Source organism: Harpia harpyja, chromosome 3 (genome assembly GCF_026419915.1).
Source record: "Harpia harpyja isolate bHarHar1 chromosome 3, bHarHar1 primary haplotype, whole genome shotgun sequence".
NCBI classification, from domain to species: domain Eukaryota; kingdom Metazoa; phylum Chordata; class Aves; order Accipitriformes; family Accipitridae; genus Harpia; species Harpia harpyja.
The window spans coordinates 70,833,631-70,851,783 of NC_068942.1; the positions used below are offsets into that span (position 1 = coordinate 70,833,631).

Genomic DNA, 18,153 nt, shown 5'->3' on the forward strand with positions numbered 1-18,153 from the left:
TTGCGTGGTAGTCAGAGATGAATGAAGAGGTCCTTGTCTATACAAAACCTTGGGTTTTGATACAGAACTGCTTATGATTCCCAAATTTAAAATTATTTTTGTTGTAAATGTAGGATTGGTTTTGTGTATGGGCTTGTTTGTTGATTTTTTTTTTTTTTTTTTTAATACTAAAGTAAAAAGCTTTTAATTTTTGGTGCATTTGTATATGAGTTTTTTCTGGATGGTTGGGAATGAGGATTATGTTGGATTAAAATTAAACAGGTTTTGATTATAAACTTGTGTCACTTTTGGCCTTCCAGATTGTTTCAGGATTGGTGCAAAAATACAAGTTTCAGACATTTTCTTTACTTAGTCTCCTGTCTTGCCACTGCTTTTCTTCCCCTGTCATCTCTAAAAGCACATGTCAATCTTTCCTTCTCTCTGTAGGGGAAGATTTGCTATCTGTTTTAAGAAGTGTGTTCTATTTGATCTGTAGCTGAGCTTTGTTATTGGACAAAAAAAATTTATGAGTGGCTGTACTAGGTGAGATCATAGGCTCGTCCAGCTCAGTATCTTGTCCTTAACAGTGGTCAAAAGCAGATGCTTGCAGAAAAGTAAAAGGAATGGGCTGGCATGTATGACATTTGCCCTTGGTAGTTTCAGACTGCAGTTGTTGGTAGCTTGGAGATCTCCTGGGCAAAAGGTTGTTTCTCTGTGTTTGTTAGCCTTCAGTTCCAGGAACTCACCCAGTTTTTCATTGAATCCATACAAATTTCTAGCACCCACAGTTTCCCGTGGATGTATGAACACAAGAGCATGTTAACCAGAAACATCAAAACGTAATCAGATGCTACTTTGTGGAATTATTCAAAGGAAGTTAATATGACAATGTACTGCTCTGGTAGGAACCAGCATGGATGCCAATCAGCAGTTAGGTTTGGAATTCCATTTCGTTATCCTTGTTAATTCAAGTGAGGGGAAAAAGTTCTCAAGATGGATTTGTGAAGTTGCATTTCTGAGTTTTGTCTGCTCATGATGTGCACAGCTGTTCAGGTGTTTGTCACTCATGACTGGTCTGCAAAAGGAATGATTTACTACTAGTATTTGTAGAAGGTGGAAGTACTACAATTAACCCCTTTTTCCTTTATGTACAGAGGATGTACCAAATTAGTACAGAAGCAAGCCATGAACTTCAGTCTCTTAATAGTAGGCTTGTTTGGCCCTGACATGGAACTTGTTTTATTTGTTAGTTTTCAGTGCACAACTAAGGAGAAGTGACTTGCATTTGAACATTTAAAAATCGTACATACTCTAATGGTAAATGCATTTCAACAATTCCTAGGGAAGTTGGCCACTATTCTGGTCTTTCTTTTAAAAAAAAATTATAAGCGTTTTTAAATCTTGCATTTTTGTTTAGTGCTGCTCGTTTGCCTTTCCCCTCACATTAGTTTAGGTGTAGGTAGGACAAGTCAGCTGCTTCTGTTACAGTAATTGCTGAGTGATATTAAGTTGCGTCTTAACTCCTCATACAGGGGCTCTTCTCTGGAAGATTGAACAGAAGACTAACAAAGCATTTGCTTGTGGAAAAGTAACTATAAAAGGAAAACGCCACTGGTATGAGGCTTTACCCCAGGCTGTATTTGTAGCTTTAAGTGATGACACTGCCTGGATTATCAGAACAAATGGAGATCTGTATCTGCAAACAGGTACCTGAATTAATTGCGGGCTCTTTGAATTTTTGCGGGCTAAGATTATTAGAGTTCAAGTCTATGGAATGATCACAATTTGTTTTAAACTTTTATCCACAGCCAGGACATAGGGAAACCTTTTTATTTTGAGAAATGGTTGGAAACTGTTGTGAGATTCTGTGTAATTAGCAGACTGGAAAAGCCAGTTCATGGCCACTTATTTTTTTCTGCCAAGTGGATTACATACAGTATAGAGAATTTATGACATGGGAAGGATATGGGATGGATGCAGATAAATGGAAAAGGATTGCAGAAAATATTGAAATAATATTCTTGCCTTGAAAATGGTATGGTGCACTGAAACAACTGAGCCTTAAGTGGGTTTTCTTTTCTTGCTTTAAGGATTTTAACAAAGTTTTAAGAAGGACTTTGAAAGGCGATGAGATAGTGTGTGGCTGTTCAGAAGAAATTCAGGTACGAGGGACAGAGTAGGGGAAAGTAGAAGCTGTGTGTTTTGAAAAGCACAGACTGGTTGGAGGTAAGAGTTACCACTTGATAATGAAAGGAAGGTATTCTGAGAAGATCATAAAGTGCTTTAGAAGTATAGACAAGTGGTATGTATTTTATGTGATAGAGAAAGCAAAGCTAGTGGACGAATGGAACGGGCTGTGGAACAGCAGTCTTTACAGCTGCCTTCTCACTGGGTGAGAATGAGGCAAGAATCAGAAAAATGGATAGTGTACTGGCAACTTTGAAGTCATGGCCTTAGTTTTATCTGCTTCAGTGAACAGAAGAGGATGCATTTGGAAGGTGTTATGCAAAAAATATTCAGGCTAAATACAAGGAGGTAGAATGAAGGATGGAGGTCCAAGTTTTAGAGTTAAGGGAGAAGAGTATCAAGGGCTCTTGGGCATGCGGGTTTTGCACAGAGAGCTGAGTTGTTAAGGAAAAATTACAAATAACATGATGAAAGAAGAAGGGGAGGACTGGATAAGGGGGAAACAGTAAGACGCACTAAAGCACAACAACATTACAAGTGGCTATCAAAATTCTTATTTGTCTTCCATTTAATTCTGGTACTTTCCTAATTTCTATTGTAGATTTAATTGCTGTAGCACAATATAGAAATTCTTCGTGATTAAGAAAATTTTTTAAATACACAGCATTGTTTCAAAGTTACTCTACTCTTAAATTATTTTCTTTTCATTAAGTGTAGTAGTTACAGAGAAATCAAGTGGCCTGCCCAAGGTCATATGCATATTGCCAACAAGCATGGATAGTGGTGATAAAGAGTGAACTTTTGATGCCAGTCGCACAGGGCTCTGTGGAAGTTTGTCAATATTTTTTTTCTTCCCTGTGAGAGATTGGTTTGATTATATTAGCTTACATTCTGCTGTTCTTAGGCTTCTAAATTTGTGTTTGATGCCAAAAATACATTCTTAGCGTATCTGTCTTGTTAATGTGAGGTAACCGGTGGATAGTTGTTTCTCTAGGATTTTTTAATTCCCACCACTGTTGTCCCTAACTTCTGTAAAAAAAAAGTGTGTGCTCAGAGGTTTGGAAATGAGCATTCTTCTTGTTATTTTAGAATATCATACAGATGAGTCTGCTGCTTTGGCAGCATGAGAAAATTCAGCAAAAGCTATGTCTCTTGGGGTGTTTCACATGCAGCCGTGTAAATCAAGCTTCAGTGTAACTGTGAAGAAGACATGTTCCACTAGATTATATGTATAAATGTGTGCAAACTACCTGTAAATCTACCAGAACCTCTCTCCTCCTTTCAGTATTACACGCTGTGGCATGCTCTTTTGTAATTGCTCTGCTGCCACTATTCAGATCAGGTTGCTTCTCTCCCTGGCATGTTTTGGGCGAAAGTTCTTCTGTTAGTGCCACCTTCTCTGATGCTTCTGCCAAGTCTAATACAGGTTTTATAAACGGAGGTTCCTGATACTGACACTAGAGGGAGAAAAAGAACAGAAATGACAAGACAGGACTTGTGCACTCTGCAGGATGTTGAAGGATATACAGTGTTTTATTTCTTAAAATACAAATTCAGCTATATTAGAGGAAATGATTAATAGTTTATAGAAAGAATAGTCAATCAAGGTAATAGTGATCAAATGCAAAATGTTAGCGTGTCAAGGATATTCCCCTCCTCATTTTCTTTTGTTGGGTAGCTTTGTCTATTTTCTTTTAGTTGCAAAAAGCCAAAGTTTGTAAAGCAATCCTCATTTTTTGATTTCTAGGCCTGAGTGTGGATCGTCCTTGTGCCCGAGCAGTAAAGGTTGACTGCCCTTATCCACTGTCACAGGTTACATCCAGAAATAATGTTGTGTGGGCATTGAGTGAGCAGCGGGCCCTGCTATACCGGGAGGGAGTACGCAGCTTTTGTCCTGAAGGAGAACAATGGAAGAGTGATATTGTCAGGTAATGACACTGGTGGGACAATGTCATAACCTGAATGACACAAATAATTGTTTTCAGTGCTGGCACTCCTTGATGTTTGAAAAATCGTTACCTGAACTTGTGTGTATACATACTTATATATATGTGTGTGTGTCCTTTAGTCTTTCTCCAGACATACTCAGAGTAACTGGTGGTTTTCTGTCTGATGAATGACTGCTATGTAATGAAAGAAATTGCCATAAACACAAGTGGTAACACAGTTAAAGTGAGTTTAAGAAAGTGAGAACAATTTTTAAAAGATGTCTGTAATGTCTTTCAATATGACTTTTTTGATTGAATACTGTTTATTTAATTTGTGCCATAACAGCTTTAGTGAGCTCTCCAGATATGAGTGACTTTTTTCTGAGATTAAATCTCAGCATTTTCTTGGTCATCCACGCAACTGGATAATACCTTTCCACTTCCCAGTCACAGATTTTTATAAATATTCTGGGTAATTGGTATTTAGCTTTGTAGTTGATCCTGTGCTTGCGGTAGTTTGTGATAAAGTTAAAAGCAGTGAGTCTATACTGCTGGCTTTGAAACTCTACAATATACTCTCTTGTGACATCAGCCTGAAGTGGGTGTAGGAAGAAATTCCAGTTCTTGTTGTCGTATGATTTTATCTTCTACTGAATACCCTATTATGAAGCTTTAACTTGTATTACCTCCCAGCCTGGTATTTGGCCCTTGAAAAGTCTAAGGAAATATTCAGTGTCTTGTTCAAATCTGAAATTTGCATGTACTTTAATTAGTTTATTTAATGAAAATATCTGTTTGACCTACACCTTAGGTACAGTTAATGTTCTTGGGCTTTGTATTAAAATTGCAGAAAGCAGTCCCTATTTATTCTTAAATTGTTGAGAAACGTTCTCTGAAAGAAATAGCACTGTTGGCTACCTTTTAAATGTCTGATATGATCACCTGATCCTGTTGATTTTCTGAGCTTGAAAATTGTTTACTTATACAGGAAACTTATAGTCCTAAATCCAACATTTATCTTTGCCATATAGTTAGGTTGAGTTTTCTATTTATGGATCCTGAACTGCTAGTATTGTTCTCAGAATAGGTCAAGGAAGTTGGAGGAGATAGTTATGAAGCTGCTTTATCAAAAACTTGAAGAATACAGCTCTTTATTTCTTATTTACTGAACAAAATAGTTTTTGTTTAGTTTCATTGTCATATATCCAAGTTTCAAATCTCAAGTGATCTTTGAAGGACTCGGGTTTTTGTTGTTGAATGGTTTTTACTTATGCAAACTAATAAAATTTGAATTACTGAATAACTGTGAAAATTTGAAATCAAATGTATTTTTGAGCTTGGCCACACTGAGTTTGATCATTTTGAACTGCTGTTAGCATTGTAACAGCTTCCTTAAAATACTGTAAGCATAAATTTGAAGTAAGGTTTTTAATTTTTTTACTTGTTTGCATTTCCAGTGAAATGCAAGCTTTGGAACCAGTGTGCATAACCCTTGGAGATCAGCAGACATTATGGGCTTTGGATATCCATGGAAATCTGTGGTTCAGAACTGGTATAGTTTCAAAGAAACCACAAGGAGATGATAACCATTGGTGGCAAGTAGGCATTTTTTTTATTTTGCTTTCAGTTTGGTCTTTTACCTTGGGTTTATTATTTGTATTGTTTTCCCATGAGATTCTAAGATAAAATTCAATGAATTGTTTGATACATTATAGCACTCTTTATTCAATATATTAAAACCACAGTGTGGCTATGGCTGAAATCCCTTTTCATGTCTGCTATAAAAAAAGGGGGGAAAAAACCATCCCATGGTCATCCGGAGCAGCATCACAGCAGTTTTCAGGAACACAAGAAATGCTCTACCAGGTCATACAAATGGTGCATGTAGCTTAGTATCTTAACAGTGGCAATAGGACATGCTGTTTAGGCAAAGCATTCAAATCTGGCTGCTGAATACAGTCTCTTCTCTTGTTTTCCAGTACCCATCCTTTTCCTTAGCTAGATGAAATAAATAGTAAGTAACCTTGCAAAAATTTATTACGCATTTTTCCATTCAGTTGAGGTTTCTTTGAACCATGTGGGGCTGCTTGCTTCAGTCGCAGATCATGTGGGTAAAAAAAACTTGGTGACTGCAAGTACTCCCTGGTATTGATTTAGAATTCCCAACTCTTTGTTTTCCCCAGCTTTTCTTACTTTCCCCAGAGATAGGGGTGGAGGAGAATGGGGTACAAAAACAGCTACAGAGAAAATTTGTTTGTCTACATGTGTACCTAAGTTAAAAGAATTTCATTTTATGGACATATGTAATCTCTTCTTGCATGTGGGCATCACGAATAGCTTGGCTTTGAGGTTATTAGCAAACTGCTCTTCTTTTTGTGCTCTTAAGCATTTCCTTACTTTCTAGGAGTATCCCAGAGTGCTGCCATCCTAGTTGTCCATGACATAACTTGGGTAATTGCTTATTTAAACCTCCTCCTGCCTTATGAATTAAAATGCCCATGAGGTTGTTGTCAAGGAGTATTATATACAAGTTTTTGCAATGTGGTTTAAATTGCTACACTATGCAAGTTTCTCTCTTCCTTTGGGAAGTTGAAAATTCACCTCTTAGTTTGCGGAGTTCAACGTGTTTTTAGGAAGAGAGGAGAGACGTCATCCCAAAACAAAGGGCTTTCTTAAAATGCAGAATTCAAAGTGGATTGTTGGGTAGGAGGGAGCTGTAAGCTGATGTTTAATATTGGTTCTTTTTTATTATCAAGACTCATTCAAAATGTACCATTTCTATTTTTCCCTTCCTACACTTAGAAGGTTTCTAAACTCTTGGTAGATTTCCTGTACATAAAGCACACACAAAAAAAGAAAAGCTTCTGATGAAAGGTTCTGCGGTTCACCCAAAAGCTTAATTAATTATCAAGAACACTTTTTTTTTTTTTTTCCCCCAGGTAAGCATCACTGATTATGTAGTGTTTGACCAGTGCAGCCTGTTCCAGACGATAATCCAGGCAACTCATACAGTGGCAACAGCAGCTCAGGCACCTGTGGAGAAGGTGGCCGATAAACTTCGAATGGCATTTTGGTCACAGCAGCTTCAGTGTCAACCCAGCCTCCTTGGAGTTAACGGCAGCGGAGTCTGGATCTCTTCAGGCAAAAATGAATTCCATGTGGCAAAGGGAAACTTAATAGGTTGGTGTGCTTTTATGTCTAATATTTCTAAGTTAAGAAAAATAAATAGGAGAAAGTAGCTAACTACCGTTCTGTCACCACAAAAATTATCCACGGTGAGTCAGGGCAGCTTTAACAAACAATTCCATGTTTAAAAATTAAATGAAATTATTCCTTATCATTTGGTCTTAAATACTTTTCCATTTAAAGGGAAATATTTTTCATGGAAAATTCATTGTCCACAAGTGAACTGTGCACAAGTTACTCCTTATAGTACCTGCACTTGTCTCTTCTTTGGGGTGAGAAGGCAATCTCAAGCTATTGTACCTGTTAATATCTAGCACAATGGACTATGGTTTGTGACTGGTGTGACTATGCAAAACAGTAATTTAAGGTTTTACAGTGATAATAGAGGAATTGGTTTATTTATCTTTCTGGCTATATTTCTTAAAATAGAATTTTGATTTAGTACATTTCTTTAATCAGGTGAACACTAAGAATAGACCTAGAACATTGTCTGTTTAACCTCATTGCCAAATTGGTCTCCTGTTGAAAACCATTAATCTTCTCCCTTATCCTCCTTTTCTGCATTCCCAATTTTTTCTCTGTGTGTGTGTGCGCGTATGTATACATATGTGTCAGGAGGAGGTTTTCTCCCCCCCACCTCCCCCAATAGTTTCTTGAAAGATGTACATAGAAAATCTTGTCTAGATGGTATTTAATAATTGGTTGCAATAGAATTTCTTTTAAATGGTAACATTTTAAATAATAACAAATTTTAATAGAAAATTAAGTTTCATACTAATACCACTCTGTTCTTTCTTTCTAGGCACTTACTGGAATAATATTGTGCCTCGTGGTACTGCTTCTGCCACAAAATGGATTTTTGTGTTGGCTTCCACAGCTTCATCTAAAGAAGGTTAGTGAATCAACAGTGAAGTCATATAATATTTGATTTTTAAACAGAGTGGAATTGATGATGTAAGTAATTAAATACCCTGAATTACTTCATATTTTGGGTGCCTTTTTTCTTCAGTATGCAAGGATCTAAAATATTTGAAGTAAGGTGGAAATATGTCTGTAAAACTACAGAGATAAAAAAAGGCATATCATCCCCTCTGCCACCTTTGGTGTGGAGTGGCATCCAAGAGAGAAACGGGTAGTCCTTCAGGAGCAGTAACTTCCATTGTAACAGTAACATGAATTGCCGGAATTTGTGCTGTGGAATCTTGGAGCGTGCTTTGCTGGAATGCCCATACTAACCCAGTACTTCTCCTGTCACTGCAGTTATTGCAGCAGAATTGTACATTTTATTGTAAAAGTGCGACCATGCTAGAAAATTCAACTGCTAGTTAAAATAGTTAGCAATTGCGTTATCTAAGTACACTGGCTTTATTGGCAAAAATGTGTGATTTAGAGCTGAAAAAAAAAATGCTGTTTTTCAAAGGCAATTATCAAGGATAAAGAGCAAAAGAATGAAGGGGAGTGATAGTGCACTGTTGTGTGTGTATTCTCTCTATTAGTTTCCTCAAATGAGATCACTTACTACTTACTTCATTTGAGAAAGGCTGTATTTAGGTGCCTAAATAAGGGCTTAGGATGCATACTTGTACTTCAAAATCTTAGCCTATGAACATAGCCCAGAAGCTTTAGTTTTGTCTTCAAATGTACGGATCATTTTTACAGAGGAAGTAGATGTGTAAGCTTTCTCGGCGTGGTTAGGAATTATTTTAATAACAGAAATGTCCTTTCCATAGGAAGCTTTCTGTGGCTGTGCCAAAGCAACAAGGATCTGTTTTGTGTCAGTGATCAGAATCCTCAGTTTCGTCCTTCTACGGTGCAGTTGCCACCGGAGGCTGATATGGTGCACTACTCTGCCTGCCAGGATGCCATTTGGGGTTTGGATAGTCTTGGGCAGATATTTATCAGAACACTTTCATCCAGCTGTCCAACAGGGATGCATTGGACAAAACTGGATCTCTCTCAACTAGGTATGACGTTTTTATTCAGTAGACTATCTCTTAACTCTCTTAGCAGGCAGTCAATATTCTCCAGAAGTATCTTTTAGTTTACTGATATAGAATATTACATTTACTGGATTAAATAGTACTACAATAATGAGACTCACAGCAGAGGACTGTAGAACATCAGGAACAACTATGGCTTTCAAACAATGTTTCATTTAGCCTTTTGCTGGAGACAGCATGTTTACTGTTTGCAAGGTACTTTATCTATTCCATACACAAAGCCCTGAATTTTGTGGTTAAACACGTTCTTAACAGAGTGATTAAAGCTTCTTTAGGATCCCGTGAAGGAAAAATTATGTTCCATGAGTGGTGCAGCTAGTAACACTCTTATGTTCGGGTTTATACCCATGTCGTGATTCAGCATAATGTTAAGAACGTGCTGCTGGTTAACTGCTCTTTTCATTTGGTTAGGCATAAGACCAAGATTGTTGACCGTATTTTGATCATTAAAATATCCTTCCAGTTTGGCTCTGGGGTAATCAGGCTACTTGTCAGCTTCATCAGTAATATTCCAGTTAGATTTATTCCTTTGATAGTCTGACTGTTAGAACGTTCTTATCTTCATGCTAACCTGCATCCCTGTTTCAAGTGAAGATAAAAGAAACTGAGGGTATGCACCATTCTTGCACCATTTAAAAAATAATTCAACTGTTTTGCAATTTTTCCATGTTTAGTGGCAATGTTCATGATGCAGCTGAAAGGCAGACACAGCTGGCAGACTTTAAGCCTCGTGTACAATTTGTAATACTTCATGGAAAACTTTTTAAAATGTGTCTTTCAAAAGTGATTTGTTTGCCAGTTATACACCAGGTTTTGCAGACCTGATGAATTGGTTCCAAATTACTAATTGTACCATAGTTTAAGCACTGCTTCATGCCTTTTACCTTCACTGATGCGTTTGTCCACACTCTCCTTCTTGTGTTGCTTAGTATAGTTTGAAATTTTTTTCATGATACCATTGCTTTCCAGCAGTTTAGATAATAACTAACTGAAATAATAAATAACTTCTTGCTATTTTCTGAAAATCTCAAAGCACTCATAAAGGAAATCAGTGTAATTGGTGCTAGCTGACTGTAATACCTGGCTTGTGAACTTCAGCAGTTCAGAAGTTTGATCTTTACATTCAGCTGTCCCGTTAGCTTCGCAGCACATGGTGGTGGTATCGCAGAAATCTGGGGTCAGAAAATACTTCAAACACTCCACTTTACCTGTCACTGTGGGTTAATACTTAAGTGTGAAAATGTTTTAGGCATTTTTCCTTCAATTAAATGCGTATGGCGGATCACTGCTGACAAGACAGTGCATATCCATGGTTATAATATAAAAGCCTTTATTTGCGATAATGAGGCTGAAGAAATTGGAGAACTATTGTTATTGTTCAAGTGTATGTTTAAGTTCTGAAACATTAGGACTGTAATTGGGGCGAGGGGGAGGAAGCAAGTAGCTGTAAAATGCAGTTCAGAATTCTGTATGGAAGTGATGTGGTTGCCAGCATTAATGTTGAAATATTCATAGTATGTTGGTAGTATCTTCCTCTTGCCTTTACACTATGTACTGGGAGTAGTATCTAGTAAATTATTTTGATTAGAGTTCCACTATTGCTATCAAGGTTTCTAAACACAGTGGAATGACCTTTAGGTTTCAACAATAAACAATGCCTCTGAATCATGCTACTTTCTCTAAACAGTAGATGAATGTGGTTAGCGTGACCTTCTCCTAAGATAAAAACAGTAAGTGGGAGGAAGGAGAAATCCCAAAACATTAACATAAGGGCTGCATTTTTTAATATCAAATTGTACTGTAGACGTAAATAATACCAGCTATGCCAAGTAGGTGATATGTGATTCCTTGTTTGAGTGCTCTGATGCTTGTTTGGATCAGAACATTTCAGCAGCTGATATGTCGTGACAAAGCCATTACTTCGAGTCGTACTTTATGTTAGAAAGAATAATGAGGTTTTAAGTAAGATTTTGAGTGTGTAGCTGAATGTCAAGCCCCTGCCTGCAAAAGAAAGTTATTCTAGATGTTCTTATCCCAAGCAGTGCAAGTTTTTGTATATAGTTTTGTCATTTGTTTTTCATATGAAGCTGTATGGTTAAAGGAAATTTTGGGGTGAGATGAATTAATTCGAATTCCCATGATTCAGAAAGTTAAAATAGTTTTTGGTTAATGAGAAGATCTCTTTACTATTACAGATAACTAAAAGATAAAGCTATGTAGTCCTGTTCCCTGTTCTTTCCTCCAGCAGGTCTTAACGACAGGGAATATTGCCTGCTGCAGAAATAAATTCTTTCAACTTGCACTCTGTGGGATGAAACTGCACCCCCCCTCTTTGAGGAGTGCTGTATTTGATGCACTTTACAAGCATTTGTTGCCAGATTTCACATCACTGAAGAGAGAACTGTTACCAAGAATGGGATATCCCAAGAAGCACTGGCATGTTCAACCAACCAGCAAGGCCTATTTTTAGAGTCTTTAGTTTGGAGTCTGACCAGAGCATTCCTTCTGTTGTATATCTGTACTGATTGGGTCCCTCCTTTCTGTAGAACATGTTTTCCATTACTTAGCATTGTGTTATCCCAACACTGGGAGGAAAAAAAAAAAAAAATCAAATGTTACATGTATTGCTTCACATGGCTGTTTTAAAATGAATGTGAAAGTTAAGAGTTTCAGTTGACAGTTAACTAGCAGTGCTTTTTAGTCTAAAATATCAGGTATGCTTCTCTACTATCTTTGCAAACTTTTAATAGCAAGATTGATAGGCGCGATTGGGTATGCAAAAAAAAAAAACCCACCCCACCCCAAAATTCTAGAACATACTTATTTGGGGGCTTTTTTTTCTTTGTGCTGACTTACATAGGGTTAAAATACTGCTGCACTTTTGAGATAGGTGTAATAAATATGTACACTGTTGAATATAAATCCATTTGAAAATCAGCTCCTTTATTTACAGATGTGAAACTGGTATGTTAACACTGAAATGCATAATCCATATGCTCATATTTTTAAAGTGCTGGTAGCATTAGGAATGTTCTTTGCTGAATGTATTAGCAGATCAACACCTTTAAAAGCCTACAAGCACAGCCAGCTACAGAGAAAAGTTCACATTAGGTCATGTGAAAGTTTGTCTAGGCACTGATAACGTTTGTCACAGAATGTTTCCCTGCTTGAGTTCGGTTATTTTAATAGCATATTTTTAGCGTGCTTTAGAAATTGCAGTATTCTATGACTAAAACATTTATTTTTAGATTTAAAAGAGAAATATCTCACATATACTAACTGTTTTTTTATTCATTGTACCCAGTGATTTTTTTTTTCTCTCACAAGTTGTATTAACTTTTAATCATTTTTATGTGACTGTGTTGAAAGCTAGTTTAATATAATCAAGTCTAAGTAAGAGTTCTCATTATTAGCTGAATTTGAAAGGAAAATGCCAGGTTGCTAATAGTGTCTTTGTTATTAGGTGCTGTAAAGCTGATCAGCTTGACCTGTGGAAATCAGCATGTTTGGGCCTGTGACACCAGTGGTGGCATTTATTTCCGTGTAGGAACTCAGCCTCTTAACCCCAGTTTGATGCTTCCTGCGTGGATAATGATTGAGCCACCTATACAGGTAAAATGTTGATTACAATTCTTTGTAACCCAGTGGTTTGGCTCTATGCGTTTGAAAAAGAGTAATTTTAACACTTGTGGAAAACAATAGAACCAGATTTTAAATGTGTAGCTTAAAACTTTGTCCCACATGTTTGACTTCTACAGGATTTCTGTCCCCACCCACCCCACCCCCCTCAAAAAAAAAAACCCCAAAAAAACCCCCAAAAACCCCCAAAAAACAAAAACCCCCGGAGTCTGTATAATGTACTCTGAATATGCTGCCTTATTACTGTAAGTCATCCCAAATTAATCTGTTACAAATAACTTGTGGAAGATTTTTTTTTTCCTTTCTATCCTTAATGAAACTTCACTCTTCTTGTAACACAGCAACTTCATAGGCACATAGTAGAATGCAGCCTTGAACCATACACTGAACACCTGCTGCATGTTAGCCAAGAAGCTGGACTGGCAAACAGCACAAAGCAGAGGGTGTGGGAAGGCTCTGCTCAAGTGCCATGGCGCTGAAGTGCCTGCCTCCCTCTTCCTTTATCCTCACCCTTGTGAGTCTGGGATGCTTGCCAGGGTGCTGTGCCTGGATTTAGGGACTTTGTTTATCATCCAGTGGTTAGTAAGTGTGCAGTACAATTGCAGCTCTTCTTCTGTATTCCTGGAATGGGCAAATTTTGTATCCTTTATACCTGCCAGCTGGGAGGATCAGAGTTGAAAGAAGCCTCCTAAAGTACGCTGGGAGCGTCTTTTCTGAATATAGAGAATGGACAAAATATGTTTCTCCAGTGTCTGGTTTCTTTTTTAATCTCTCCTTAAACCTCAGTGCTTGCTTTTGTTGCTGCTCTAATACTTTGCAAGTTAAGCTATAAAATGGGAGTAATTTCTGTGTCGTGGGTTGGGACTGCTGTAATGGAGCTGACCTCTGACTACTGATTTCATTCTTTGCTCCTTGGCATGAAATCACTTGAACTGGCTGCTGATCTAGCATAGTAGCACTGGATGTGTTTGCATACTTGATTTACATTTTATACTGTTACAGGATTTCTCTTGAAGATTTGGAAACGTGTGGTACTTTTGAAAGGACATATTAAGAAATAGAAGTAAATCTGTGGCAGTAGAGTTGCAATAGTTTGTTTGTTTTTTACATCATTCACTTTTAGTTCTGCTTATCTTTCATCAGCCAATTATTAGCTCCTTTTGTGAATCTCAGAGTGTAACAGCAAAGAAGGGCAGGGAAACAGGGACATGAAACTGCAGATGTACGTCCCATCAGTTAGCACAGCACTGGTTACGCTTATTCTTCTGTACTGGGAATGTGCTCAGTCAGTCCTGGAGAAATGGCACCTTATTTTGCAGAATAGCAGAACAGACTGATAAATAAGTACCAATATCACTTGCAACAAGGGCTAGATTGCGCTGCTCATTCTTCGTGTGCTGCAAGTGAGTCTTTCTGATGTAATCTATAAGAGACAATTTTTTTCTGCTAACAGAGGGCAGGGCAGCAGGAATAGGAGACTGAGGATATCAGTGATGATGTCTTCCACAAGAGTAGTATTCTTGAAATGGAGGAAAAACACATTCCAGGATGTGTTCCATTTAAACTGAGTTTGCCAAGAGACAGAGAATTAGACTTGTGTAGTATCTTCTTACCAAAGATTTGTCTATCCAGGAAAATAGCCCAAAAAGCTGTTTCTCTACACTGATACTATTTTGTCTGTACTAAGTGCAGTCTCTACTCCTCCACTGAAGTAGATTAAACTACTAAATACAAAGGTGTTTACAAGAAATTGGAATTTGCCGTGTCTCATTATTTAGCAGTGACTTCCCTATGTAGAAAGTCTTTGAGTAGACAAGGTTGAAAATCAAATTATTTCCTATTAGCTTATTGAGGAAGCTGGATGATGTTGCCTTCCAAAATGATAACCTTCTGATACCCAGAGCAGTGTCATTCTCTCTTCTGTTATCTTGCCAACAGCTGACGTTGCAAATTTAATGAGTCATATGAAAGGGCAAAAATTCAAACATTGCTTGCAGAGAAGGTGAAAATTTGTGGGTTACATGCTTGTTTTGAGACAATTCCAGCATGTTAAAACAAGTCATTAAAGTACAGAAGGAGCAACCATTCATGCTTTTACAAAGGCTTAATGCAAAATAAGAAAAGATGTGAACTTTAAAATTATTTCCAAATGGTAGCTTAGTGTTCGGATAACAAATGTAACAGATGATGGCTGAAAAGTGGACTATTCAGTGAACAGTATTTGCTTATTAGCAGCACCTTACTGTTATCTGTCCCTTAATTGACTTTGACGCAGTTCATGCTGCATCACTTTATCTTCAGAACAGAAATATTGTAAGAAGTATTTGTGAATGATTCCGTCATTTTTTTGTTTGAAGAAGGAAATCAATATTGCCTTTTGCTTGCTTTAAGTACAGGAGCATTCTTAAATAACGTAATTTAAAACCAACTATGGATATTTCATTCCCTAGTAAATGTCAGAGCCAATATGACTTGCCATATCCCAGATCTCATGACTCATGAGCAGCTTGTGAGCAGCTACAGACTCTGCTTTTATGGTGTCACTTTTCGTTAAAGGAGTGCTGCAATTGCACAGCATCCATCTTTGCACAACTTCACAGACTATTCAGAGAGACAGTAGTTTTGATGAGATTTTACTCATGCTAAAATCAGTGAATATAATTTAAGTTCAGTCTTTGCTTTGTGATGCTGTATGGTTGTTTTTTAATCTAGACTAAAACCATTCTTATTTGTTACTCTTCTCTTTGTAAGTCCCTACTGCAGTATCTATTGAGATGAAAAATAACATTTTATGTTCTCTGCCCTCCCTCTATTTTATCCAACACTTCGGAAGTAGTTGGTAACATCGTTACAGTATCTTGAGCAGTAGTAGTTTATATGTAGATGTTTTCTGTGCTTCATCCATTCTGTTCTGCAGTCTTAGAAGTCAAAATAATTATGTAGTTAGCAGCTTTTTGGAAGCTGCTTTAAGGACATTGACAAAGCTGATCAAAATTCTTTCATGAAATGATTTTAGTCCAGGAGGTAGAACATGTTTTTCATTCTACCGTTAACATACAAGATAAAACTATTATCTGGTGTAGCATGCCTCAATATACGTTAAATTTAATTCAAAAAAATGAACAGGAAATATAAATATTATGTATGTAGATACTATAGAGTATGTTTCTACATGTGTGGGCATGCATATTTATGAAGATTTAATGCTTTGCAGATTTCTGGCCTAAAGAAATAATAATTAAAAATCAAATATAAAATTAATATAGTTAATAAGACTAATTTGGGTGATTATGGAGTAGAAGTTGATCAAAAGTTAAAAATCATCAGATTGTTTTAAAAGGTCCCTAGAAGTTGAATGCTTGTTTGGAAAGAATTCGTTCAACATTTCAGCTTTGATTTTTGGCACCTTCTGAAAAACATGCAGAGGCAAAATCTGATTTTGAGAAATGCTCACTTCTACAAGTACTACTTAATGTAAAAACTGGCCTTAAGAACCACCTTCTTAGGTTTACATTAAGGGATCTATCAGATAAGCAGAACTTTATTTAAAAGGATTAAGGGAAACAAAGATCAGGACAAGTATTCGTAATGAGTGACCAATCATTTATTGCTTGTAAACAATCAGTCTTGCTCTAAAAATAGATTAAACATTTTATTAATTGCTGTTTCCTGAATTGTTACTCTTTGCTCTCTTGTAACCAAATTTCATGGAGAATAGGGTTGAATAAGCAACTTTATTAAATTGAGCGGTTTATTTAAATATCCGCATAGCTTGGCCAAACTGAGGAGTAAAAAGTGTTTATTTAAGGAGATGTTTGCTATTTGGCTACTTGTATAAAGCTTTTGTTGATCCTTTGTAGTTCCTAGGGTCTCAGCAGAAGAGTACTGCTTAACTTAAACTTAGTTGGGCATAAAATGATCTCTTGCAGTGTGTGCATTTCAAGTTAGAGAAACTTCTGATTTACTGCTCTTCCCATAAACAACCTAGTAATTGTCTTTATATTTTCAGCTTGATATCATAGGTAAGAGAAGAGAGTCAAAATTCTTACTGATCTAGGAGGAGCTAATTTTTTTTTCCTCACACACAAAATATTAAGGCTGTTCACACTTTCACTGTCATTCAAACATTGTTAAAACTACAAAGCAAATGGTAGTTAAAAATATAATTTGAAATTTAGGAAATTTCTCTGTAATGCTACAAAATCAATACATGCTAGATTTCATTTCTTTTCAATACCTTCCTTTCTCTTAATCTACCTTCAGCATAAGGAGGTTGGCTGTGCCTTACGGATGAGCGGTGACTTGTTAGAAATGGTTGTCATGATCTTTGTTTCCTTTTTTCTCTCTAAATAAAGTTCTGCTTACTGTACGGAACACTTAATGCAAATCTGGAGACTTTCTTCCCCTGCCATCTGCCTTGCCTTTGCATTTTTCAGTGAGGTTTCTATTATTATTAAGGCTAGTTTTGTGTTAAGTGGTACTTAGAGAAGGAAGTGGTGAGCACTCCTCAAGATCAGATTTTGCCATTACATCTTTTTCGGTAGGTGCCAAAATCAAAGCTGAAATGTAGGAAGGGTTTGTTTGAAATAATCTTCAAGGATTGGATATGTGGAGGCAGAGAGATTTTTCTGTTGAAAATGCTTCATAACTTTCACTTCAGAATCAATCCATGCTACTTTTGAAAGTACTCTCCTGCACTTGGGTCACAACAACCCCATGCAACGCTACAGGCTTGGGGAAGAGTGGCTGGAAAGCTGCCCGGCAGAGAAAGACTTGGGGGTGCTGGTTGACAGCCGGCTGAATATGAGCCAGCAGTGTGCCCAGGTGGCCAAGAAGGGCGATAGCATCCTGGTTTGTATCAGGAATAGCGTGGCCAGCAGGACTGGGGGAGTGATTGTGCCCCTGTACTTGGCATTCGTGACGCCATGCCTTGAACAGTGTGTTAAAGGGCAACAACGCTGGTGAAGGGTCTAGAGCACAAGTCTTATGAGGAGTGGCTGAGGAAACTGGGGTTGTTCAGCCTGGAGAAGGGGAGGCTGAGGGGAGACCTTATCGCTCTCTACAACTGCCTGAAAGGAGGTTGTAGTGAGGTGGGTGTTGGTCTCTTCTCCCAAGTAACAAGCGATAGGATGAGAGGAAACGGCCTCAAGTTGTGCCAGGGGAGGTTTAGATTGGGTATCAGGAAAAATTTCTTCACCGAAAGGGTTGTCAAGCATTGGAACAGGCTGCCCAGG

At 37.4% G+C, this 18,153-nt stretch overlaps 1 protein-coding gene across 7 annotated transcripts in view; it reads left to right on the forward strand.

Moving 5' to 3' along the window:
- Positions 1-18,153, forward strand: part of TECPR2 (tectonin beta-propeller repeat containing 2) — a 45,698-nt gene that overhangs the window by 14,748 nt on the left and 12,797 nt on the right. For 6 of the 7 annotated variants that reach the window (XR_008234572.1, XR_008234573.1, XM_052783198.1 and 3 more), the window contains exons 11-17: positions 1,512-1,685; positions 3,914-4,094; positions 5,552-5,693; positions 7,034-7,274; positions 8,083-8,172; positions 9,011-9,244; positions 12,744-12,892. Coding sequence is in view for 5 of the 7 variants with exons in the window: in XM_052783198.1 (XP_052639158.1) it covers positions 1,512-1,685; positions 3,914-4,094; positions 5,552-5,693; positions 7,034-7,274; positions 8,083-8,172; positions 9,011-9,244; positions 12,744-12,892 (1,211 nt within the window). In the remaining 2 variants the exon portion in view is untranslated. Of the gene's footprint in view, positions 1-1,511; positions 1,686-3,913; positions 4,095-5,551; positions 5,694-7,033; positions 7,275-8,082; positions 8,173-9,010; positions 9,245-12,743; positions 12,893-13,260; positions 13,434-18,153 lie in introns of all 7 variants that reach the window. The other variant, XM_052783196.1, reaches the window with a different exon arrangement.